This window comes from Geotrypetes seraphini, chromosome 1 (assembly GCF_902459505.1).
Source record: "Geotrypetes seraphini chromosome 1, aGeoSer1.1, whole genome shotgun sequence".
NCBI lineage: Eukaryota > Metazoa > Chordata > Amphibia > Gymnophiona > Dermophiidae > Geotrypetes > Geotrypetes seraphini.
Window position 1 is genome coordinate 323,921,375 of NC_047084.1, and position 27,575 is coordinate 323,948,949.

The 27,575-nt window shown below is 44.3% G+C and overlaps 1 protein-coding gene across 2 annotated transcripts; it reads left to right on the forward strand.

The window, feature by feature from the left end:
* Window positions 1-772: 772 nt before the first annotated feature.
* On the forward strand, window positions 773-26,563 carry LOC117366153 (alcohol dehydrogenase class-3). Of its 2 annotated transcripts, none has more exons than XM_033957320.1 (9): window positions 773-972; window positions 1,483-1,584; window positions 6,813-6,954; window positions 12,853-12,940; window positions 16,549-16,768; window positions 16,955-17,215; window positions 20,944-21,079; window positions 24,473-24,611; window positions 26,277-26,563. In XM_033957320.1, exons 1-9 carry the CDS (start codon window positions 895-897, stop codon window positions 26,299-26,301), a joined length of 1,191 nt encoding a protein of 396 aa, XP_033813211.1. In that variant the 5' UTR covers window positions 773-894; the 3' UTR covers window positions 26,302-26,563. The 2 variants fall into 2 exon arrangements, with proteins under 2 accessions (XP_033813211.1, XP_033813220.1); XM_033957329.1 differs by lacking the exon at window positions 773-972 and adding an exon at window positions 1,000-1,230.
* Window positions 26,564-27,575: the final 1,012 nt, after the last annotated feature.

Here is a 27,575-nt window from a genome sequence, read left to right on the forward strand (position 1 = left end):
TCTTCAACCTTGTAAAACATAACAATTATCATCTCAGACCTAACGAGCTAGATTCTCTACACAACTTCAATCAGCATGGATTTATCCAAAAACCATCGCCTTCAAATTGCATTGATACACTTGCTGGAATATAAAAGTTTTCAGCTTCTTCTTAAATAAATCCACTGACTGTATAATTCTTAAACTGGCATTTTGTTCCATAGTTTTGGACCCATTACTTAAAAATAGCCGAGCAGTATTCTTCCAGTCTTATTTCCTGAAAATAAGGTATTTCTAACAATCTCGTGGCAGATCTTCACAAACTAGTAGGCTGATAAATTTTCAAACTAGCAGCAATTACAGGATATAGTTTTAGTTAGTACTGTAAAAATCAACAGTAAAACCTTATGCCTAGTTCTCTAGTCAACAGGTGGCCAATGTAAATCCTTTAATCAGCTGAACTGGCTCACTCCCTCCTTCCCTCCCTCCCAGGCACTGATCTCCTTCAGTACACCTCCAAACTAACCAAATAAAAAAAGAGCCCCCGAGTTCTACACCCCTACCCCCGGACTAGAGATCTGCATAAGAACGGGCATTGCGGGAGTCCCGCGGTACTCCCACAGGGATCCACCCCCAGGTCTGGCGCGCTATGCAAATTACCCTTCCCTGCTCGCGGTGAAGGAGTAGGGGCGGGGAAGGGGTAATTTGCATAGCGCGCCGAGGCGTTGGACCAATCGAAATACAACCCCTTGGCGCGCTATGCAAATTACCCCTTCCCCGCCCGTACTCCACCGTGAGCAGTGGCGTGATTCATGGAAAATCCTTGTAGCAGCGCTGTAGCACTTAATTCAGCAAGCTTGATTTGGTCGCTAACGTTGGTTCTTCTGCTCATGCTCAGTTAGACTTGATCTGAGCATGTCCGGAAGAACAGGCATTATCCGAAGTTTGCGTGCTGAATTAAGTGCTGCTGAAGATATGGTGCACGTAGGAAAGGTCTGTATCACCTTCAAGTACGGGGTGCAGGCAAACCGGAAGAAGCAGGCGCTTGGCAATTCATGCGCGAATCACCGCCGAGTAGCAAAATGACAGCCAGGCGCTCATTTTAAAGTACCTGCACGGCTGAAACACGCTAGGGAGAACACTGTTGGTGTTTAGGAGAACATCGAAAATCTAGTTATTATATGGAAATTCCTAGAGCATGTTCTAATATGTTATTTGTATCCCATATTGAACTATGATTGGTATATGCAGGTAATAAGTCACCTAATGTAATGTAAAAGTTTGTAGAATACTGTCTTAATGATTTTCTGAACTTGACATTTCATGTTTTAAGGCAGTGAAAGAAATATGTGTTAGAATGAAAAATATTCTGAAATAAGACCAAAAAGTTAAGCAGTTTCTCCCAAAAATATTCAACTAATGTTTTGTTTTGTATTTAAATAGCATTGCGGCTGAATTAATGCATCCTCACTTCATTTTCTTCCTCCCCTCCACCCCCAAAAGGTTATTAAGTGCAAGGCAGCTGTTGCCTGGGAAGCTGGGAAGCCACTCTCTTTTGAGGAGATAGAGGTTGCTCCACCACAAGCTCATGAAGTCCGCATTAAGGTAGGTTGGTGCATGGCCAAACATTCACAGGGTTTTCTTTAGGTTGTTGCAGTGAGAGGAGTGCCACTTGCTAACAGAAACCCCCCCCCCTTTTTATTTTATTTTTTTTTTTACAAAATTGTAGTGCGGTTTTAGTAACAGCTCCTATGCTCATAGGAATCCTATGAGCATTGGAGCTGATACCACAGCAGGTAGCGCTAAAAATAGCACTACGGTTTTGTAAAAGGGGGGATAATGAACTAAGATGACTGATGATCCAATCCAATCAGCACTTCTAGACTGCCAAATCCAAAACTGGTCCAGAGTGGTTTACATAAAGTTTAAAGTGAAAAATTACAGTAAAATAAATTGACAAATATTTCTAAAACAAGTTTTTTATTTCTTATGGAAAACCATATAAATAGATTGTAAATTTGATCAAAGGTGGCATAGAATTCCATATATTAGCTTGACAGGAAAACGACCATTCAACTTTTTTTTTTTTAAATTAGTGGAAATTTAGAACTTGGCGATTCCTTAAGATAATAGGTCCCTTTAGTATAGAATGAGAAAATCAGGTGATGAAAATATTCACAGTCCCATTTAAAGTTTTATAAACAAGGTAAGCTAATTTTAAGTCTGTTCTTGCCTAACCAATAACCAGTGAAGTTTTCAACAATGATGAAGCATGGTTAATTTTTTTCTGTTTGAAAATCAGGCTAGCCACTGAATTGTGAAGAATTTAAAGTTTTTTCAGAAGAGTAGTACAAACGCCTGCGTAAAGAGCATTGCAATAATCTAATGGAGATAAAATCAAATGCACTACTAATAAAGCAAAATAATTTTCAAAGAAATAATGGCAAATAGCTAATAGTTATTTCAGCTTTAAAAAGTTGCTTTAATTAAGAATTGAACATAAGAAATTGCCGCTGCTGGGTCCGACCAGTGGTCCATCCTGCCAGTTTAATCCAGCCAGTGGTCCATCCTGGCTGGACTAAACTGTTTAATCACCTCGAAACTCTGTTATATTGGTTGGGAATGCTGGTTTTTTGCTTGATGTAGGTAGGTAGGTATATAGGTACATACATACAGCCTTTTCATGAAGAGATTCACCCAAAGCAGTTTACTAATCAGGTACTCTAAGGTATTTTCCCTATCTGTCCTGGCAGGCTTACAGTCTAACTATATCTGGAGCAATGGTGAGTTAAGTGACCTGTCCAGAGCCACAAGGAGCAAGCTGGGATTGAACTCACAACCTCAGGGTGCTGAGGCAGCAGCTCTAACCACTAGGCCACACTCCCCTAGAAGCTAGGGGGTTCATAATCAAAACACAAAAACGTCTAAAAAACCGCCTAAGCCGGAGTTTGGTCAGCTTCCTAGTGCTTCACCTTTCACATGTGTAGCTCTTATGGGATCTAACTGATTGCATATGAACAGCAGCATCGCACAGTTGTCAGCAGCTCCCTTTGACATGAGTCCTCAATCATAATATGTCCCTTCAGTTGAGGATTAGCACAGGCCTCTAGAAACAGGGGGGGGACCTATTCAGACAGTCAACTGTTACATCCATTGCAAATCATGGAACTCGCAAGTCTACATCTCTCTCCTTTTTCTTGAACTGTGACTAACACAACCTCTGTCTCAGGTCCTGCATGTGACATGGTCCTGGTCTCAGCCAGATCTTACTTACAAGATGGCCACGTTCCCACTTTCATTTGGCTGCCTACCTGCCCTTTTGTTAGGTGCAGGTCAGTGACATGATATCAAGGGATCACACATGACACCCAGTTTAGAGGTAGATATCTGGTATTTATTTTGGTCTGTTTGTGTAGTCAAGATTCAAATATAAATGCATACACCTTTGCTGAGGTAGACATGAATGGTAGAACATCTGGTCACAAAAGACTCATAGAACACTCGCCATACAAATATGTATGCATTATGAGAACATACAATATCATACTTATGGTAACAACATGGCACACCCCTGTCCAATTGGCCCAACATGCCTAACACTGCTCCAACCTGTGAATAGTAAGCGAGCAGTTCTGAGCCTCACATACCTTTTCATTTGTAAGGGTCAGCAAATATCTGTGAAGGCTGTGCTGCTGCAGAGGTTGCGGCTTCTAATCTCAATGGTGCTCCCTGTACCCCTGGCCTGGTTACATCATCATCCATTGGCCCATAGGTCATAGAAGCTATTTGTGACCTCAGAAATGCAGCCTAGCTTTCACACTTTCTCAGTGTCAATCTTTATGGCCTCCTCACCACATCCCATCTGATGGTAGGGTCTTTTCATTTCACTGGCTACCTGTTTTCCACTGATATGGGGAGGGTAGCCCTTATTGCGTTTAACACTGTCCCACCATATGCATGTCTTCCTACCCTAGTCATGGGAATGGAACACACCTTTAGTGCAACTATGGCACACCTTAACCATCACTGTACAGTTTGCATCTGTACATCACATCTCAACACTTGCAATCATTGGCAGAGCATATGGTAACAGCATTGTACACGACAGCCAGTAACATCAAGTAGGTTCACATCCAAGTATGTCCCAATGAGATACAGTAGGTAACGTCTCCTGAATATGTGAAGGAGAGGCCATGTGATGTCCTTTCAGTCATTGGATATCTGCCAGCTACTTGTGAGCTGTCAGGGACACTGTAACATGATTGGGGCCTCAATGGCCCATTGCCAGCTTGCCCCTCAGGTTTGCCCCGTCATCCCCTAAATGAGATCCTTGAAAATGGCAGCCAGCTGCCGCAGAAGGCTCACGATCTCCTGGAGGGTCTGCATTGTTTCATGCCTCCCCTCCTGCAGTTCGCTGCGCATTAGTCCCACCATGTGCAGCAGCTGTCCATATGCCTCAGGAGGGGGAGGAACTACTGGGGCCGCTAGCTGCAAAGCTTGGCGTGGGGCTGGGGCTGCTGCCTCCACAACCACCTCTTCATCCCCTTCAAGAGGGGGCATATCCTCATAGAGGTCAGGGACCTCCCATGCACCCTGCTCCTCCACCACGTGCTGCTGCTGCTCCACCTCCGCCACCACCTGTGCCTCCACTCTACCACCTAGGCCTGGTCCTCCCCATCCGACACCTCCAACACATTTTTAGGTGGCAGACTTTCCTCGGTGGCAGAGTAGCCTTCCTCCTCCTGCTCTGCCTCTGCCTCCCTGGCTGCCTCTTGGCACATGTCCACCACCACCTCCTAGGCTATGCCCTCGGCAGCATGCTGTGCGCGATCTGTGTGCAGTAAGAATATGAAGAGAGGGTTACCATTGCGTGCATTGGTTGCATACTACATACACAATTACCTATTAACCCCCCCACCCAACCCAGTGAGACTAAGTGGGGGACAGGTCAGGCCAGTGTGTAAACACATATGTAAACTACTTTCTGTGTACAGTTACACCGGTATACATCTAAACAAAAGGTGGCCAGCTTATGCAGGTGACACTGAATGGTCTTGATGTATATATTGACACAGTGGACTGACCGGTATCTCATCAGCCACATGTTGGGTGGCAATAGGTTGCATACCAGAACTGCTGCCAAGGAAGAGCACATTGACAAGAAGGTGAGCTTTGAGAGGTAGCAGACATGAGATGACAAAGGATAGCGGGTGACAGGTGCACCTGTGCAGCACATATTATGGTTAGAATCGGATAGTGTCTCTCTGGAGCCCTTCTCTGCAGTGAACTGCATTGTCGGACAGGCATACCTGAACAAGGAATATATGCCCCCACAACAGCAGGCCTGACATTGGTCTGGAGCTATGATGGTGACCTCCAGACCAACATGTGGCCAGCAGCTTCTGAGGCGCATGTCCCTTGTTCGGGTGTGCCTCCCTGACAATGCAGTTCATTGCAGAGAATGAGCACTCAGTATGCTACCAGCGCCGATATCAACTGCAGAGATATTCATTGATGTGACAATTATCTCCCGTTCCTCCATTATAGCTTTTTAGCATCTGATAGTCACCTCCACATTTCAAGGTTTCTGGTATGTCTTACATAGCTGTGCTACTGACTGGGGGGGGGGGCTGCCACTTATGTCCAGCTCTGAGGCGGTGTCTGGTGCGCCGGATGAGGTCTGAGTTTTCCCGGTGGACCCTGAGCCACCTGCGCCTCAGGGACTCGAGGTCCCGGTACCCTTTATTTATATTTATATATATATATATGTCTCTATTTTTATGGAACAGAATAAGCAAGCAGTTCCTTGCAAGATGAGGGTGGGAGCAATAGGTGACAAGTTTAGAGACTAGGACACACTGGCTACAAAGTGATAGGTACAGCGGATTGTGGCAACAATAGATATACAGTGGAACCTCGGTTTACGAGTGTTTTGCAAGACGAGCAAAACACTCAGCAAACTTTTGCCTCGCAAACCGAGCATGTTCTGGTGTAAGAGCACCTCCCCCCTGCTCAAACCGGCATCGCATCCACCCCCCCTGCGAACGCCCTCCCGCGAGAACCGCAAAGCACCCCCGTGCTGAAAGCGGCATCCGCCCGCCCTTCCTCCCAAGCACGGTCCTTACCCCTTCTGCTCGTTGTACGGGTGAATGCGAGCTCCCGCCTCTTGCCTGGGCTGGGCCTTGAGCATCTGCGCATGCTGCTCTCGAGACTACGACGGGAACTCCCCACAGCCATTTCCTATTGGCGATCTACACGGGGCAGGAGCGTAGGAAAATCGCTCCTGCCCCGAAAGCCCGCTAGACCACCAGGTAAGGCCGGGACGCCGGGAGGAAGGCTAAACTGGGGGGGGGGGTCCTTTTTTTCCCCCTCCCCAAAAAATCACGAATATGTGAAATTGCGATTGCCGAAAGCGCGAATGGGGAGGGGGAAATGTACTGTGCAGCTTATCAAAGGAGCAGGCAAAATTGAAAGACCACCTGTGTCATTTAAACACTTTACTGCTGTATTTTTGCTTAAGTAGTTGCCCTGAAGCCCAGGGTGCAGGCATATGTGGTGCTGCCAGGCAGGTTACTGTATCTGGATTCATTCTGTCAGGTTGAGAGGTGGTTTGTGGATCCTTTGTTAACTTGGTCAGTCAGAGCTTTGCTGTTGGTCATTTATCCAACATGAGAGTTGCTGATATTTAAATCTAAAATAGGCCAGTGGGCACAGAAGATATGCAAAGTTGGTGAGGATTGCTAGTGATCTGCCTGTGACTTGGAGTTCTATATTACATATAGCAGTGTTATATTACTACAGATGAGGAATTTCATGTCTGGATATCCCCACAGATTGTTGCTACTGCTGTATGCCATACTGATGCCTACACCCTTAGTGGCGCTGATCCAGAAGGCTGCTTCCCAGTGATCCTGGGCCATGAAGGAGCTGGGATTGTTGAAAGTGTGGGAGAAGGAGTGACAAGAGTCAAACAAGGTAGTGGGAACATATAAACCCCGCTAACTAGCTCTGGTTGATAATTCACAAATGTGCTAATCTGTCCCACTGACTGTAAGTACTTAAATATAAGCTGAGGCACCTTCCTCCCCCTCTCCTAAAAAAACGAGGGGGGGGGCAATGGTGAATATAAACTGAACATAGAGATTTGGGAGATTGGCTTGCCACAGTCTACAAAGACTACCAAGACTAGAAAGCTTTTCCATAAATGATGATTGAGATACATATATATATAAACTGTGCCATCTTGTCTCCCCGTCCTATATATATATATATATATATATATGTAATTTTATTTTATTTTTTTGCAATATTAAAATGTAAAACATTGCAAAGGAACTACATAAAGCAATCAGGTAGAAATACCGGTAACTATCATGGGGATCGCACACTGTTGCACAATTACCAAATCCCAAAATTGCTGGTACTCAAAGTAAGGCACATTAACTTCTTTTAACTCTTATAGTCTCTAATACTGAAAATATGTAGATCTGATCTTATTGCGCTTCTTCATGGTTGTTTTGGCTATGATAATATATATTCCCGGCCATCCATGGCATTGCTTATACCACATTTTTGAAAGCATGTTGAACCATATATTCTAGAATGTCCTTCCATGCATCTTGCCCACTTTATAATCAGTTCTATATCTGGTTTCATCAGATTTCTGGTTTTTGTCCAGCTTGTTTCACCAGAGGATATCCATTTATGCCATATCTTTTGCACATGATCTGTAAAAGGTTTATTCAAACAGACATCCAGTGATTGTAAAACAGATGTAAGAACCCCTGGTATAAAAGAGACTTTTAGGCTCATAATAAAATAAAACATAGGCACACTAATAAACTGCATTCACACCCTTCATTTCCTGTCCACTCCCAACATGGTGATTGGCATTTATCCTTCCCTCTTACGGCACATATTTTTCTCATCACATTTTTTATACTAGGAAATCTGTGTCAGATTACTCCTTTTTAAAAAAAAAAATAGAAATCCATCCTATTTGTTCCATTTGTAATTGAGAATATTTACTTCTACTTTTGCTTACTAAGCCGCCAAACTTTGGAAAATTTTACTTCACTGTATATAATGTTAATGAATAATTATAAGATTTTTAAGAAGTCTTTGAAAACTTATTTGCTTATTAAATATGTGTTAAGGGGGTAATTTCATCTGTTTTAATTTATTTTTGAGATTCTAATTCTGGACATTGCCTCCAATTCTTGTTATGTAACCACTGTGAACGTCACTGAGGTATTTGTGGTATAGAAATAAAAATTGTATTGTATTGTTTTTACTCTATCATTTTGATTTTGAGAAATGGGGTGGAATTCCACTCCCTAGGTAGACATTGGTCTTCCATACAGTAGGATGTATATATAAGTCTTGAAAGATACAAGCTCAACTTTAGAGAATGACACAGGGACAAAATTTTCCCCGTCCCCACAGGAACTCAATTTCCCCGTCCCTGCGAGTTTTGTCACTGTCCCTGCACCATTCCTGTAAGTTCAGCCTTACCCGCACAAACCTTGAACATTTATGATTTTAAAGTGTTTGAGGCTTGTGCAGATGAGGTCAGAACTTGCAGGCATATGTGAACAGTAATAAGTAATTGAATGTTGTGGTTGAATGTGTGTGTATATGTATGTATGGATTAGTGCTGCTCGAATCAGGAAAAAAATTTTGATTCGATTCAGCCTATTGAATTGATTTTTTGATTCGATTTTCCTGCCCAATTGGGTGTTTGTTTGTTTTTTTCCAAAATATCCTGGTGGGTTTATTTTATAGCCTCTTCACCTCCTTTGCCTTCTCCTAACCACACTAGTGCTGTGGTGTAAACAAAATAAACAAAAAAGACTTTTCCGCTCTCCGTTAAATCCTAGTTCACGTTTGTGGTCTAACACCAGCTCTGGCAGGATACACATTTCAAATCTGACATTGTAATCACAAAACAGAAAATAAAATTACTTTTTCTACCTTTTGTTGTCTGGTCATTATTCAAATATTGTTGGTCCCAGGCTCTGGTTGTTTTCTGATAACTTACTTGCCAGGGTCTCTTTCTTTCTCCATGCTAACCATCCATCTTCTATCTCTGCCTCCCCTTGTTTCCCTTCCCTCCCCCGGAGGTCTGGCATCTTTCCTTTTTTTCGTTTCTATCCACAGATCCACCTTTTCTCAACTACCCTTTCATCCAGCATCTCTCCCTCCTTCCCCACTACCCCAGGGTCCACCATCTCTCCCTTTCTCTTCCCAACTATTCTCTTATCCAGTATCTCTATCCTCCCACCACACCATCTCTTGTGTCCAACTTCTCTCCCTTTCTGTTCCTACCCTCCCTAAATCCCATTGTCCACCATCTCTCTCTCTCTCCTCTGTTTTTAGACCCATTATTTCTTCCCCCCCAAAGTCCTGCATATGCACATCTCTTTGAACCTCCCTTCCCTCCCTCCATGTACTTCTACACCAGGGCCCCCCTCCCCTGAAGGTCTGTCCCCTACTGAAGGCATGTGCCACCACCCCTGAAGGCCTGCCTGTCCCCCCTGAAGACCTATACCACCATCCCTGAAGGCCTGCACCCCCCTCGAAGGCCAGTCCCCCCTGAGGGCCTGCACCCCACCCCTGAAGGCCTTCCTGTCCCCCCTGAAAGCCTGTGCCACCATTACTGAAGGACTGCACCCCCCCAAAGGAGTGCACCCCTCCCCCTTCCAGAAGGCCTGTGTGTTTCCTCTGGCCTCCCACGCATCCATTTACCTAATATTAGCAGCCTGCAGAGAAGATCGCCGGGGCTAGCGATCTTTGCAAGCCGCCATAGGTCTTCGGAGCTGTTTCCTCTGCTGTGGTCCCACCCCCTCCTCTGACATCAGAGGCAGGATCGCGGCAGAGGAAAAAGCTCAGAAGACCTATGGCAACTTGCAAAGATCGCTAGCACCAGCGATCTTCTCTGCAGGTTGCTGATATTAGGTAAATGGATGCACGGGAGGCCAGGGGGGAAGCCAGACACCAGCACTTCTTGACTGACCCTCCCCCATCGCCCTCTAAAGCAGGTGCGGTAGCGGCTGGCCAGCAAGAGGCAGCGCTACCGCTCATGCTTTAGGGGGCGAGGGTGGAGGGTCAGTTAATGAATCGGGAGGCCGATTTTATTTTAATCGATTTGAATCAATAAACCCAAAGTGAATCGGTGAACCGATTCGAATCGGGCAGCACTAATATGGATGCTGTATATGGGGAGGGTGGGGTGGGTTATAGTCCATGAATATCCTAAGCTTTTGTCAACAAAGCTGTAAGCAGTTTCTAAGAATCTTTGTTCTCCTGTCTGGATGTTTATTGTTATGAAAAATTTCAATAAAAAATTTTTGGAAATAAAAAAATCCCACAGGAAGGGGGCAGAGGGACATGAAAAAACTCACCGGAATGGGAAAATGAGCTCCCAAGGGAAAATTCTTCCTCATGTTTTTTTCTACTCAACATTCCTGCAGTAGAAAGCTGAGACAGGAAGTAATTCTCGTATCCTATTTGTGAGGATGATGAAAGGTCACCAAAATAGCTTCTTTTAATTGTAGCAAGCAACAAATGTGAAAAAGAGGGGGGGAAGAGGATCTCGGAAACCTGCCCAGTATATAAGGAATTGAAAACAGTCTGAGACTTATCAGTTCCAGATTTCCTCTCTTACATGCAAATAACTAGGTAAACTCAAACCCCTTATTTAACCCAATATACTCAAAAATAAAAGTGCACTTTATAAATCCAATTTACATTCAATGTGTCAGGTTTTTCTTCAAACAAAAAATTAGTCAAAACAATTTAATACAGTCCTTCCCGATGGGATCCGTTTCACCTGTATAACTGGCTTTCTCAAGAGTCACAATACAAAGACTGCAAAGATTGTTCTAAAAACAAACATAAACTCGTGGAGGGGCATAATCGAAAGGGACGTCTATGTCCTTTTACGTCCATCTTGCAAGTCATCCAAAGTCAAAAAGAGCCTAAGTCACATTTTCAAAAGAGACGTCCAACTTTTTTTGACTTTCGAAAATCGTCCAATTATACGTCCTGCAGATCTGATCGTCCAAGCCGCTAAATCATCTATCTTTATACCACATTTCCATCCAACTGTCCGTCCAAGTCCAAAACGCCTAGAACAAGCCCTGTTGGACGTGGGAGGGGTCTGCAAAGTGAGGGACTGCACACCCAGACATGGCACCTAAATAGTGGGGTACCTTACAGGGCACTGCTGTGAACTTCACAAAAAGGGTGCCATGGCTTCTCCTCACTACAGCTCCCTTATAGGTGACGGTGAGCCCCCCAAACCACCTCCAGAATCTCCTAGACCCACTTATCTACCACCCCAATAGCCCTTATGGCTACAGGAGCTACTTATATGCCAGTCAAAAAGGGTTTGGGGGTTGTATAGGGGAGTGCACATGTTTAAGTATCAATGCAGTGATTACAGGGGCTTATGGGCATGGGTCCCCTTCTCTATGGATCCCTAGCCCACCTCCAAGACGACTTAAGCTGCCTCTGGGTTGGACGACTAGGCTTTCCTATGTATGCCAGGCAGCCAGATGATGATGGTCTGGAGGCTGAAATTTAAAGTTGTGAATAAAATTTTTATGGGGGTGGGGGGGGGTTGGTGATCACTGGAGTAGTGTGTGGGGGTCTCTGTTATGTGTTTTCAGTGATTATCTGGTGAGTTTAGGTGGGTTTTTGTGACTTAAACCATGTTTTAGATGATCTAAGTCACAATGTCCAAGTTCCGTCGATCGTTGGCTGTATAACTTTCGGTTATACATGCTGTTCAACAAAGTCTAAGCCGGCCCACGTCCCGCCGAACTCCCACCCTCGACACGCCTCCCAAAACACCCCGTTTAGCTTTGGACGTTGAGCGGCACTATGAAGGCCTAAGTTGTTTAGAAAAACGTCCAAAACCCGGTTTTATTATCAGCACTTGGACGTTTTTGAGGAATGTTCGTCCAAGTGCCGACTTAGGCCGGTTTTTGGACGTTTTTTCTCTTTCGATTATGAGCCCCATAATGATTAGCTTTCTGTTGAAACATATTAAAATATAGCACATAATAAAATCTTAAATTATGTTGTGCTTGCCACAATTTTAAATACAGTGGTACCTTGGATTACGAGCATATTCCGTAACAGGAGCATGCTCGTAATCCAAAATGCTCGTTTATCAAAGCGAGTTTCCCCATAGGAAATAATGGAAACTCGCTTTGATACGTTCCCACCCCCCCCCACCCCCAGGCCACCGGCATTTTGCTGGACTACATTGTAAGCGTCTCTTCCTCTACTAGGGAGACGCATAGTGCCGCCTAAGTTCGCCTAAGGCCCATAAGCGAGCTTAGGCGGTCTTGCGGGCCTCCCTAGGCTCCTGGAGGCACCTTCAATATAGGCGACCTGCCCGGGGAGCATTTTTTTTTTTTTTTTAAACGTGCATCCCGATTGGCTGATTAGACAGCTGTAGAATGCCTACAGCTGCCTAAAATCGGGACGCACTTTGTAGAATCAGGGCCTATATACCTAGGAATGTACTGTACATGTACACCTGGCAGTAACCATACACTTCTGCTCACAGTAGCTTTCTGCATCAGCCCCTGAGTCAGGATACTCAATTCTAAATAGAAAGCCAGCTAAACTAATTTGCACATGTAATAAAGGCAATGCTCCCTTGACATTCAAGAGATAGTTGCCAGGTCTGTGCCTTTTCTCAACCCTCAAATAAAATTTCTGATCACCGCCAGAGAAAGGATGAGCCCGCAGAGTCATCTTTCCAGTCCAAAGTGCCATTTGACCACAGTAGTTTCCTATGTACTGATTTTTTCATTAAAGATGTTCAAAAGTAACTTTTTATTTTTTTCTTTCTTAAAGGTGACAAAGTCATTCCACTGTATGTCCCGCAATGTGGCGAATGCAAGTTCTGCAAAAATCCTAAAACTAACCTATGCCAGAAGATAAGGTAAGGAAGGTGGCTGCTCTCCTATGTCTGCTCCAGTAATTGAGACACAGCATAGCTTAATAGTCCTAAATCCTAATCTCATATGTGACACTGCTTTTTCCAATTGCTTTACTGCTTGAAAGTTTCCCAGGTCATGGAATGAGAGGGTCACATGCGCCATTGTATATTAGGGATTTGAGTGGGACTTCAAACAGCATTTTTAAAGAAATGAACAAATAGTGCAGTTTTTTATTTGTTCTCTGATTTATTTATTTAAAAATATCTTGTATACCACACATCTACAGTCTAAAATGACCAAAAACAAAGACAAATGCAATTTGAAATAAAAACAACCATAACACATGCAAAAAAAAAATGCTAATAAAAACAAATGTGTCTTAAGTTTTTTGAATATCAATCAATAGCCCTCAGATTTTTGGATAGAGCATTCCAAAGCAAAGATCCCAACCATCATAAAAAATTGATTCTCTATACAGGTCAATTTGTCTGAAACTCAGAATATTGAGTATTTGTATGATGGGTGGTATATCAAATGATAAAACTACAGTCAAACCTTGGTTTGCGAGTAACACGGTTTGCGAGTGTTTTGCAAGACGAGCAAAACACTGTCGCAAATCTTGTCTCGCAAACCGAGCATTAATTCGATTTGCAAGCCCCCCCTCCCACGAACCGGCATTGCCCGCCCGCCCAATCCTTTACCGCGATCGGGCATGCAGCACCAACCCACAGGACATGCCGGTGCCTAAAGAGCTTGCTGCCTGCTACTGATTCTGCTGGGCCTTGAGCATCTGCGCATGCTCAAGGCCTTCTGGCTCCCACTCTCTCCAAGATTCTAATGAGATTCTCAGAGACACCGAGAATCTCATTAGAATCTCGGAAAGAGCGAGAGTCAGAAGGCCTTGAGGAGCCAGTGTCCGGGGGGGGGGGGGGGGAGGGCCAAATTTAAAGGCCCTCTTTGTTCCCATTCTATCTGTCCTGGGGATGGGCACCTGTTCCCTCATCCTTCCCCCCACCCCTCTTGTAAATCTCAGACTAGAGCATAGGAAAATTTGAATAGCATACCTTACCACTTCTTCTGAGCTTGGGTGTATTTTTCCTATTGATCAATGGCATTCCTTTCTCTTTTTTTTTCTCGTTTTAGTTTGGTTTTATGTATACATGTTTTTAATTACTGTTTGTATACTGCTTTGACTTGCACCACAAATTAAGCAGTATATCAAGTCTCATAAACGATCAGACGGATGGGTTAGAAAATTAATAATGAAAATGACATTTAATTTTGTGAGGTTAGGGTTCTACTACTACTACTATTACTATTAATTATTTCTATAGTGCTACCAGATGCACGCAGCGGTGCACAGAGTCACAAATAAGAAAATAGTCCCTGCTCAAAAGAGCTTAAAATCTAAACAGGCAAGACAGACAAACAGGATGTCATGGATACAGTTAAGGGGAACGGTTACCGTATTTTCACGCAGATAACGCGCACCCGTGTAAAATGCGCACACGGGTATAGCGCGCAGAAACCACGATTTTATGTACAAAAACTTTTGTATACCGCACTCACGGGTATACCGCGCATGCTGCCCGACTGTCCTTTATAGTTTATAAGAATTAACATGTTTCTGTTCTTGTTGCTGAATTCATACTCACTAACTCTAGATTAAAAGTTATAAGGTTGTTTATAAGAATGAACCCAAACCCTCCTGGCCACGGCGACCCCCTACCCCCACCCCGCACTACATTACGGGCAGGAGGGATCCCAGGCCCTCCTGCCCTCGACGCAAACCCCCCTCCCTCCAACGACCGCCCCCCCCAAGAACCTCCGACCGCCCCCCCAGCCGACCCGCGACCCCCCTGGCCGATCCCCACGACACCCCCACCCGCCTTCCCCGTACCTTTGTGTAGTTGGGACAGACGGGAGCCAAACCCGCCTGTCCGGCAGGCAGCCAACGACGGAATGAGGCCGGATTGGCCCATCCATCCCAAAGCTCCGCCTACTGGTGGGGCCTAAGGCGTGTGGGCCAATCAGAATAGGCCCTAGAGCCTTAGGTCCCACCTGGGGGCGCGGCCTGAGGCACATGGTCGGGTTGGGCCCATGTGCCTCAGGCCACGCCCCCAGGTGGGACCTAAGGCTCCAGGGCCTATTCTGATTGGCCCACGCGCCTTAGGCCCCACCAGTAGGCGGAGCTTTGGGACGGATGGGCCAATCCGGCCTCATTCCGTCGTTGGCTGCCTGCCAGACAGGCGGGTTTGGCTCCCATCTGTCCGGCCAACTACCAAAGGTACGGGGAAGGGGGGTGGGGGTGTCGTGGGGGTCGGCCAGGGGGGTCGCGGGTCGGCTGGGGGGGGCGGTCGGAGGTTCTTGGGGGTGGGCGGTCGTTGGAGGGAGGGGGGTTTGCGTCGAGGGCAGGAGGGCCTGGGATCCCTCCTGCCCATAATGTAGTGCGGGGTGGGGGTAGCGGGTCGCCGTGGCCAGGAGGGTTTGGGCTCCCTCCTGGCCCGATATTGTCGGGGAGTTGGGGAGTCGGCCGGGCAAGAGGGCTTGGGCTCCCTCTTGCTCCGATCGTGGGTGCGGGTGGGAGCGCGTGCGAGCAGTCGTTCGGGGTGGGGGTGCGAGCGGTCCTGCTGGGGGGGGGGTGAATCGGGCGTCGGGCGGGGTGGGAACTATGTAAAAAAAATTTTGTATACCGCGCTCACGCGTATAACGCGCGAGGGGTATGCGCGGTAGGTAAAAACGCATATAATGCGCGCGTTATATGCGTGAAAATACGGTAATCAGCAGGCTGGATTGGAGGGCAGAGGAATAGGTTTAAGGATTGAAAGCTATATCAAAAAGGTGGATTTTCAGTCTGCTTTTAAACAAGGGAAGGGGCTTGATGGACAAACTGGAGTAATTTATTCCAGGCACAGGGGGCAGCTAGATGAAAGGAACGAAGTCTGGAATTGGCAATGGAGGAGAAGGGTAACACAAAGAGTGACTTAACTGAGGAACGGAGTTCCCTGGGAGGTGTATAAGGAGAGAGAAGCGAGGAGAGATATTGAGGGGCAGCAGAATGAACACATTTGTAGGTCAGCAACAAGATCTTGAACTGTATGCGATGGCAGATTGGGAGCCAGTGAAGTGATTTAAGGAGAGGGGTGACATGAGCGTAGCAAGGTTGGTAGAGTCATGCAGCAGAGTTTTGCACAGATTGCAAATGGGAGAGGCGACACTGCAGGATACCAGTTAGGAGTAGATTGCAGTAATCTAAGGGTGAGGTTACAAGAGCTTGGACAAGGGTCCGGGTAGTGTGCTCAGAGAGGAAGGGGCGAATTTTGGTGATATTGAAGAGATAGAAGCGACAGGTCTTAGTAGCTTGTTGGATATGCATAGAAAATGAGAGGTCAGCATCGAAGACCACTCCAAGGTTAGCTTGACCCATGTAAGTGCAGAATTAAAGGAGGTCAACGTAAATTTAAAGTGAAGAAAGTTCTATGATCTTACCTGCTCTTATGTTGCCTGACTCCAGTTCTCACTCTTAATTTGCAAATGCATCTCATTTTAGATTTCCATTCAACTTTTAGAACTAAAAGTGGAATTGCTTTGTGCATTTTCTATTTGGTAGAGTCACTCAAGGCAAGGGATTAATGCCCAATGGCACCAGCAGATTTACTTGCAAAGGAAAGCAGGTTTTTCACTTCATGGGGACTAGCACCTTCTCTGAATATACTGTTGTGGCTGATATATCCCTCGCTAAAGTAGATGATTCAGCCCCTTTGGATAAAGTCTGCCTCCTGGGCTGTGGCATTTCAACAGGCTACGGAGCTGTTGTCAACACCGCCAAGGTAAGATGTTGAATCCTCTCACTTGTTGGCATTCAGGTAGTGGGATCTTAAGAAGTGCAGATGATGGGCTGAGAGGCACCTTGAGGCTGGGAAATATGGTCACTGTGGAGATCAGATCTGGCATGGAATTAGGAAAGGTAAAACGGATGTGATGGTCTTCATCCATGGCTGCTTTACCTTCCACAGGTTGAATCTGGCTCTACCTGTGCTGTGTTCGGTCTGGGAGGCGTTGGTCTTGCAGTGATCATGGGTTGTAAAATAGCTGGAGCCTCTCGAATCATTGGGGTTGACATCAACAAGGACAAATATTCAAAGGCAAAAGAGTTTGGAGCCACCGAGTGCATCAGCCCAAACGACTATCAAAAGCCTATCCAGGAGGTGCTGATTGAGTTGACTGATGGTGGAGTGGATTATTCCTTTGAATGTATTGGGAATGTTGCTGTCATGGTAAGTGGCCATGGCACATTGATTAGCTTGTTTTTATTATTTTACCTTGATACAAGGAAATTAACATTAATGTTTGATGCAAAACCATTCATTTTTCACAGACATATTAAGTAAAATTTTATCAAAGTTTTTCTACTATAATAAAATTCTTTAGTTTGGTTTTCCTGAGGGGGGGGACATGCGAGGGCAAAGTAATAGTCTTTATTTATTTATTTATTTATTTTAAAAATTTATATGCCGCCTTTAAACAAAGCGGTTTCCATAAAACATAAACATACATAATTGCAGAGTATAAAACTAAATTACAGTACCATAAAATATATTTTCTTTAAATAGAAAAGAAAGAAAAAGAAAACCATTTGCACCCAACAAATGAACAATGCCCAAGCAATTAATAACAAAGGCCCTTAGGAATCCACTTCCTGACTCAAACACAGAGTCAGTACAGAAGTTACATCGATCAGGAAATATCTTAATGTGAAAGCTACTTCACTGTATAACTTTAAAGTTACAGGAGAAGTGTGTAAGCAAGGCAGCGATAGCTACAATAACCTCTGCCATTCTTTGAGCTTCTGTAGCTGTAGAAAAGATTTCCAGGATCCATTTTTTTAACATTTTAGTTAAATATTACATTCATTTTGTACTGTAATATTATGAGGTTTGTCAGGTGACTCAAACAAAGGGCCCTGAATAGCAGCTGGAGGATATGATTTCTCCCCTGCCACCCATCATTGAGGAAAGACGTTTCAAGAATAAAGAATTTCTTCTTTGATCTGAAAAGTTTCTTTGCTGAATAGATTTCTTCCTGTCAGATTAAACCAAGAAATTCAAGACCACGTGGCAGTAAAGGATGAAGGGCTTTCTATACCTGTTATCTGACCTGACTGCTATATTTGCTGTTCTGCCTAGTAGGTCCCCTATACCTTGAATCAGGGACATAGTCACAGGTGGGTTTGGGCCCACCCAGTTTGAGGTCAGGCCCTCCCAGCAGCAGTGCACTTTAAATACAGTGCAGGCATGGAGGGAACAGACTGAGCTCCTATGTTGCTTTCTTCATTAGTCGGGGGCAGCGATTTCCACATGCTGCCTGCCGCTAACCTGGAAGCCTCCCCTCTGCTGTGTCCCACCCAGGAAGTTGTCCTGCCCCCTCTGTTACAACATTCTGGGTGGGACACAGCAGAGGAGAGGCTTCTGAGTTAGCAGAAGGCAACGAGTGAAAATTGCTGGCGCTGACCCAAGAAGAGAGCAATGCAGAAGCCCAGTCTGTTCCCCCCTCTCTGGCTAAAGGAGAGTTGTTGGTAAAGTAGGATGAGGGAGGGAAGGGGAGATGCTGAGTTGGGAAAAAGAGGGATGAGAGAGGGAAAATTGCTGGACATGGGATGGAGGGGATGGGGAGGAAGGGAGAGATGCAGTAGAAAGATGAGAGGGGCCAGAAAAGGGGTTAGGGGAGGTCAAGAAGGAAGAAAATGTTGGATATGGGGCTCAAGGGGAGGGAGCGATGATGCATGAGGGAGAGAGGGAGAAATATTGGACATGATGGTGGAGGGGAGGAATGGGAAGAGAGATGTTGGACCCAGGACACAAGGGAGGGAGAGATGTTGGGCATGGGTGTGGATGAGAGGGAGGGAGAGATACATATGAGGTAGAGAGGGGAGAAAGAAGGAGATATTGGATTCAGAAATAAAAGGGAATGATGGAGAGCGGGAAGAGGGTGAATGCTGGACCATGGAGGGGAGGGCAGAAGGTAAGAAAGAAGGGACAGGGAGATGAGAGGCTATGAAGACAGGGGAAGGAAAAAGGGAGCAGATGCTGAGCCAGAAAGGTGGAGGAAGGAACAACTGGGAATGGTAGAACTATGTGGGAGAGATCAGGAAGAGTGGGGGGTTAAGGAAACGAATGAGAAGATAGTGATTACAGTCAGGCAGAATTATGGTAATAGGGAGTAGATTAAAGATGAAAAGGAATAGATAAGACTGGGGAAGAAGTGGGTTGGGGAATAGGAGAGCAAGTAGATGAGAATGGGAATTTTATAGGTAGCTGAAAAATGAAAAAGAGAAGAGTAAGAAAGAGGGTACAATTTGAATTGAAAAGCAGAAGAGAAACAAAAAGGAAAGAGCAAGAAAGGAGCAATTGGTATTTCAGAGGCAGGTATAGTGATGGAATGGAGAGGAGAAGACAAATGACAACAGCTGCTTGAAAGAGAATTAGATGAGTCAGGAAAGCAGTAAAGAGGACTGGAACCAATGTGATGGGGGGAAAAATCCCAACAACAAAAGGTAGAAAAAGCATTTTTTTAATGTATTAAATTGAATATATTAGCTTTAGGGAAATGTGCATAGTTTAACTTCTTGGGGTTCCCAATTCATTTTTTATCTAAATAGTTTTATTTCTAATTTGTGATCCCTTGCTCTGTATTTGGTGAGGGTTTGTCTGTTTGATAGTAACGGCAGGTGGAGAAATGGAGGGGAGGTAGGGAGGAGAGACTATTGGGGAGGGGGGCTCTCCTTTATTTTCTGACCTGGGCCCTAACAGTTTTCTGCATTAGAAATAAATCCTTCCCCCCCCCCCCCAACATTTGTTGGTGGGATGAGCCAATCCTATTCAGTATTCATTAAACAATGACTGGCCCATTTCCGGTCGGATAGGAAAGGAGAAACCAGAAAACTAGACAACCTTCCTCCACCTCTTATAAAAGCTCTCAGATTCAAAGAGCCCCTGATCCAGTGATGATATGGCTAGAGATACCCTTGGCTCTGTGGATTCTCAGTTTGAGAATCTTCACATTGTGGAGGTAGTGCTGACAGGAGACTTCATTGAAGTTTATGGTAACGTAAAACTTTAAGGTTAAATTAAATATTCAGCCGATGGCAGTCCAGAATTTTTTTTTTTGCTGTCGACAGCCATGTCTGGGCACCAGCATTGATAAATGGGTATGTGTAGCTGGCCAACACTTAACTGGTTAAGTGTCAATATTTAGCCTTTGACTCCTGGCTTCCACCCGGGCTTAGGTGGTTAGCAATATTGTTTATCGGCACTGTCCAATTAAATACTGCTGAACATCAGCAGATAGCTCCGCACAGGTGATTTAATTGGGCAGGAGCCTCTCCTACTTGATTAAATCACATTTAAATATGGATCGGTTAGATTTTCTTTGCTGTTGGGGAAAGTTGTAAACTGCAGTAGTTTGCAGTGCATTTTGCTGCATCAAAAGCAGTTCTCCATGTAGCACATTAGTATGCATTTATACACTAATTCCATTAAGATTAGCATAGTGGTTTACTTCTGGTTTAGTGCTGATTTGTGTGTGGAATCTCTTTTGGAGAGGAGGAGATAGTGGATGGACAGACTGGTGGGCCATTTGGCCTTTATCTGCCATCATGTTTTTCTGTGTGCTTCAACCTTTGCTCCATAGAAAGTTTATTGGATCACTCAAGAAATCCAGGACTGAACTTGATTAGTATGGTTTATTACATTGGCCTATCTAGCAGCAATAAAACCAGAGAGCACTGGTGTAAATGCTTAGCAGATTTTGGGTTCTCCTAGAGCAGTCTTAGTAGCCCCCTCCGCAAATTAGGGCTACAAAATGTTCATAATGAATACGTCTGAAAAATTTTAATATGCTGGATTTCTAGTACATGTTCTCTCTTCCCCCCCCCCCAGGATTTATTTTATAAGGAGGTTTTTAATTTCTTTTTCTTTGTTTCTTTTTTTGTGTGTGTGAATAATAGCGAGCAGCATTAGAAGCCTGCCACAAGGGCTGGGGCACCAGTGTAGTGGTCGGAGTTGCTGCATCAGGTCAAGAGATTTCCACCCGTCCATTTCAGCTGGTTACTGGCCGTACGTGGAAAGGGACCGCTTTTGGAGGTAAGGATTTGGTTAGACATGAAGAGTCATTCACATCCAACCATAGGGGCAGTTTTTCCTTTCCTTGGTAAAACACAGTGTTCAGTTGTGTGGCTTTTTGGAGAACGCATGTGGACAAATGCAAAGTGGTGCACATTGGGAAAAATAATCCAAATCATAGTTACCTGATGCTAGGGTCTGCTTACGGCATCAGTACCCAAGAAAAAGATCTAGATGTCATCATAAACAATACACTGAAATCTTCTGCCCAGTGTGCGGTGGCAGCCAAAAAAGCCAACAGGATGCTGAGAATTATTAGGAAAGAATATTATAAGGTCTCTATATTGCTCCATGGTGTGACTTCACCTTGAGTATTCTGGTCACTGTATCTCAAAAAAAGATATAGCAGAATTAGGAAAGGTCCAAAGAGTAGCCAAAAGGATAAATGAGGTGGAATTCCTCTTGTATGAGGAAAGGCTAAAGAGGTTAGAGCTCTTCACCTTGGAAAAGAGATGGCTGAGGGGAGATCTGATTATCCTGAATGGTGTAGAATGGGTAAAAGTGAATCAATTTTTCATTCTTTCAAAAAGTACAAGACCAGGGGATATTACATGGAAATACTTTTAAAACAAATAGGAGGAAATATTTTTTCACACAAAGAATAGTTAAGCTCTAGAACTCGTTGCATAAGAATGTGGTAAGAGCAATTAGTGGGTCTGGGTTAAAAAAGGGTTTGGACAAGTTTCTGGAAGAAAAGTCCATAAACATAGAATATGATGGCAGAAAAGGGCCTTCGGCCCAACAAGTCTGCCCACTCAAATAACCCTCCCCCTAAGTTCTTCTTTGAAGTGAACCCACATGTTGATCCCATTTGTTCTTAAAGTCAGTCACGTTATTGGCCTCAACTACCTGAAGTGGAAGATCATTCCAATGGTCAACTACCCTTTCGGTGAAGAAGTTACTTCCTAGTGTCACCATGAAATCTCCCGCCCCTGATTTTTAGCGGATGCCCTCTTGTCGCTGTAGGTCCTGTAAGGAAAAAGATGTCTTCTTCCACCTCAATACTGCCAGTAACGTATTGAACGTCTCTATCATGTCACCCCTCTCTCTGCGTTCCTCGAGAGAGAATAGCTGCAACTTACCTAGACGTTCTTCATATGGGACATCCTTGAGTCCTGAGACCATCCTGGTGGCCAACCGTTGAACCGATTCTATTCTCAGCACATCCTTCTGATAATGTGGCCTCCAAAATTGCACACAGTATTCCAGATGTGGTCTCACCATCGACCTATACAGCGGCATTACCACTTTGGGCTTACGGCTGACAAAACTTCTCCGGATGCAACCCAGCATTTGTCTAGCCTTGGATGAGGCTTTCTCCACTTGATTGGCTGTCTTCATATCTTCACTAATGATTACTCCCAAGTCCCGTTCTGCAACAGTTCTAGTTAAGGTCTCACCATTCAGAGTGTAGGTCCCGCATGGGTTTCTGCTACCAAGGGGCATAACTTTACACTTCTTGGGATTAAAATTCAGCTGCCAAATAGTAGACCAGTGATCCAGTAAAAGTATGTCTTGTGTCGGGCACGGTACCTCCGCCCACTATGTTGCAGAATTTAGCATCATCGGCAAATAATGCAATTTTACCCCGAAGTCCCTGAGACAGATCTCGTATGAAGATATTAAATAGGATTGGACCCAGGACCGAGCCCTGCGGTACTCCACTGTACACTTCCGACTTTTCAGAGGGAGTACCGTTTACCACCACCCTTTGATGTCTGCCACTGAATCAGTCTTTAACCCATGCAGTTAATATTTCTCCTAGCCCCAACGAACTTATCTTGTTCAAAAGTCTACAGTGTGGGACGCTATCAAAAGCCTTACTGAAGTCCAGATACACTACATCTAGGGACTCTCCCTTGTCTAGTTGTTTTGTTACCCAGTCAAAGAAGCTGATCAGGTTGGATTGGCAGGATCTCCCCCTTGTAAATCCATGCTGGTGGGGATCCCTCAGTCTCTCATCATCCAGAATCATATCTAATTTGTGTTTAATCAATGTTTCCATAAGTTTACATACTATTGGCATGAGACTTACTGGTCTGTAATTTGCAGTCTCTAACATGCATCCCTTTTTGTGGAGCGGAATGACGTTAGCTGTTTTCCAATCTAATGGAACTTTTCCCGTGCTCAGAGAAAGATTGAAGAGTGCAGCTAACGGCTCTGCCAGGACATTTCTCAATTCCCTAAGTACTCCTATTGAGACAGACATGGGAGAAACCACTTCTTGTCCTGGGGCTAATAGCATGAAATGTTTGGGTTTCTGCCAGGTACTTGTGACCTAAATTGGCCACTGTTGGAAACAGGATACTGGGCGCGATTGACAATTAGTCTGACCCAGTATGATGGCTAGTCTTATGTTCTTACATGTTTTCACAGCTTAGAGCTGTCATTTCAGCTGGTTATATAGTCTGAATTGGATGTATAATTCTTTAGTTCTCTGTGGGCTTTAGTCATATGACAGAAATAAAAACAAAAGTTAGATTCTCTCATCTGCACTTGTTTTCCTCAGAAAGGAAAATATAAAACCAGCGCTACAAGAGTGAGCAAGGGAGGAGATTCTCCTGTGCTTATCTTGGTTGGTGCTTCTGTAGTTCTTTGGCAGGCAGCAGATGTGGGAGCACCCTGGGAATTTGTCCCTCTGGGTCTTTGGTCACTGGGGCTGGTAAATACAAAGCCAGAGATAAACATGTTTGTTCAAGGCTGGAGCAGTAAGCTAGCTCACAAAGGTGTGTGTAGCAAGACCTGTAGTTCTCCCTGTTACAAAACTGTAATTGGAACACAGAAATTAAATGCAACAGAAGTCATGAACAGTGGGGTGGATACTTTTTTTTTTTTTTGTATAAGTTTTCTGTATTGTAGTTTGGCTTGTTTCTGAAAAATTAGAAATTTGGCTGACCTTTGGGAAAAGGAACCAGTTCTAATGTGCTCAGATTTTCATGCCAACGGACCAGTCCCATAGTCTTATTGATCATCCTCTTACTGCACCCACACCTGTCAGCCAGAGGGGTATGCAGTCCCTATCCTTCATACTGGCACCGCTACGTGTTATGAAGCACCTAGAAAAGCCACATTCATGCTTGCAATGCAATGAGCAGTTGAGGTGAGCTCACTGCAAAATTTGCAGTTACTGCAAGCAAGCCACAAAACAATGACTTTGAGCTATCCAATTGAAATCCTTGTAGCAAATTAGCCCAAGTGTGTTTGGGTTTTTATTTTATTTATTTATTTTTTTGTGCATGTGTAAAATATATTTGATTTTGTGCACAGAGACGTATTAGTTATGGTGGGAAGAGCTCTTTAAAATGGCTTTCTGATTAAGTTGTCTGAAGCCGAACAAACCTGTTTGTTTTTTAGGTTGGAAGAGTGTGGAGAGTGTACCAAAACTGGTATCTGAATACATAGCAAAAAAAATCAAAGTTGATGAATTTATAACTCACACTCTGCCATTTGGCAAAATCAATGAGGCTTTTGAACTAATGCATGCAGGGAAGAGGTAAGTGTCTAGTGAACTGTTCTCTAACAAAAATACAGTGATAACCAGCTCAAAGACTTGAGGGAGAGACTTCCTAAAAATTCTCCCTTTCTTCTACCCTTGTCATAATTGCTGTGCTGTTTCATAGTTGGAGCAGCTGGTGTTTCAGTGCCTCACTGGGTGCAGAGTATAGCATAATTTTTAATACTGGTAGGCTGTGGGAGTGCAGAAGAGCTATCAGCTCAAATTTTTTGTAGTTGGAGCAAGAAAGAGTCATAAATGGCACTTTTCTCCCAAATCCCCTTTCTGCTCCTTCACACAGGCAAGCTAGGGCAGCAACTCTAGCAGGGCTTCCCTCCTCTGCCAATGAGGGCTCCAGTCAGGCTGTTTTCCTCTCTCCATACCCTTCCTTGCTGGCAGTGACTGCAAAATATGGCTGCCACCTTAAATCGGCACCAGCACATCTATGGGCCTAGCAGCGAGTGGAGTGGAAGAGTGGCCTGGTGGTGTGGGCCCTGAGGTTGTGGGTTCAATCTCGGTGCTGCTCCTTTTGACCCTGGGCAAGTCACTTAGCGATCCATTGCTCCAGATTACCTAACCCTAGTTAGGTTGTGAGCCTGCCGGAACAGATGGGGAAAATACTTAGGGTACCTGACTGCTATTCAATATAAACTGCTTAGGATGTAAGTGGTATATAAGAAATATAAATAGCTGGCTGCAGACACTGGATCACAAGATAAGCTGTGGCTGCTAACATCTAATAAGACACTTAAGGTGATGCACATGCCACATGATCTTTGCTCCAAGTTACAGGATCTGTGATCCATTAAAGCTGCAGTTTAAAAAGTCATGAAGGTTAGAAGAAAAGACGCCATGGGCTAGAAATAGCTTAGGGTTATAGTTTGCCCATCTATATCTTAACATATTGTGCAAAAAAAAGAAACACATTTTTCCTACCAGCTTCTCTGCATTTCTGCTCATGAAGCAATTAAACAAGATCGTCTGCAGGACTGAGGCGCACCACTATCTCTATTCTTTCAGGCCATTTCCAAACCCAGTCTGTCACTTTGGGGCTATCTGCACTGGCAGTGTTGCTCAGCCATCTTCAGGTGGTAGTCAGGTCTGCAGTATTAGCACATTGAATATGCTTGAGTTAGACACCTGTTGCTTGCACATCTAATATATGCAGATTTATCTTATGCATATTTATTGTGCTAATCTGAAAACCCAGCTGGATAGATGTGGCTAGAAGAAGATTGAAAAGCATTGCTCTACAGGTCTGTTCTAAACTATTTACTGAAATTACCACATCATAATCTTGTTCTCTGTTCACCCAATCAAAAATTTGCTCTGATTCATTGAACATGATCTCTGTCCCCCTGATATTCAACCAGCGGCAGTCAGCATTTTTTAAAAAATGCTAACCATTGCAAGCTACATTATGCCCCAATATTCTGTTCTGGGCCACATCTAGTCACTGGCACTGAATATTAAGGCATAATTTTGGGTGATCTAGCCACCCGGAGCTTCTATGGGCCTGTCCAATATCCATCTGGTCCCATATAAGAGTTATGCAGGCCCTCACTAATGTAGGGCTGAGGCCATTTGTTAACCTGTGTTATCATTAGGCAGATCTCCCTGCTGATGGATGTTGTATTTTCACCCTTTTTTTTTCTCTTTTGAAAGCATTCGCGGTGTCCTGATCATGTGAGTGGCCGTATCTTGGAACTTGGTATTTCACTGCACTGCCAGCATCTACAGTTTTGTGGTACTCCCCAGACTCTTCATACCAGTAGTACTGCAAACAGGACAGTTGTTAGCATTTTATACAGCAAAAAATGAAAAAGCAATTGATGAATACTATCAAATTAGTGTTTCAGCTGAATTACTTTAGGAATCAGTACATTCTGTGAGCAGCCTAATAACATACAGTAGCATTTTGAATCATAATAAAATAATTTGGATATTCTGAAGTTTTTGTCATCTTTATACTCTGTATATATGCTTTAAAGGTGCCTTTTTTTGTGGTTGTAAAGACACAGCTGGTGCTCCACTATCTGCTAAGCACTAATATTCAGTGTCTATCTCATAGAAACATGATGGCAGGTAAAAGCCAAATGGCCCATCCAGTCTGCCCATCCGTAGTAACCATAATCTCTTCCTCTCTCTAAGAGATTCCACGTGCCTATCCCAGGCTTTCTTGAATTCAGACACAGTCTCTGTTTCCACCACCTCTTCTGGGAGACTGTTCTACGTATCCACCACCCTTTTTGTAAAAAAAAGTACAGTCAAACCTCGGTTTGCGAGTAATGCGGTTTGTGAGTGTTTTGCAAGACGAGCAAAGCACTGGAGCAAATTGTGCCTCGCAAACCGAGCATTGACTCGATTTGCGAGTCCCCCCCACCCCCCACCCCAAGAACCGGCATCGTCCACGAACACACCCCGAGAACAGGCATCGCCCGCCCAAACACAAGTTTAATAAAAATTTGATTTGATTGCAAAATCGTAATTCAATGCGATTTACAAATAATGATAAAATTGGGGTAAAAAAGAAAAACACATTAATCAAACCAGACGGTTAAAACAACTTTAGACTAACCAAACACATAAGATTAAAAAAAAAAGAGTTAAATACAATTTATAAACAAATAAAAAGGGTGAGGTGATGAAACAATAGGATGGGGAAAAGGATACCTGCTCAATTTTCACCTATCAGCATTACTAGTACTCTAACACACATCCTGAATATATATCCTGAATATATTTTCACCTATCAGCATTACTAGTACTCTGACACACATCCTGAATATATAAAATTTGCATAACTCGGTTAAAAGTGTCCTTAAAAAGCCAGTTTTTCAGGAGAATCTCGGGGAGAGCGGGAGCCAGAAGGCCTTGAGCATGCGCAGATGCTCAAGGCCCAGCCCAGGCAAGAGGCAGGATCTTCAGGCACCGGCATATCCTGTGGGTTGATGCTGCGTGCCG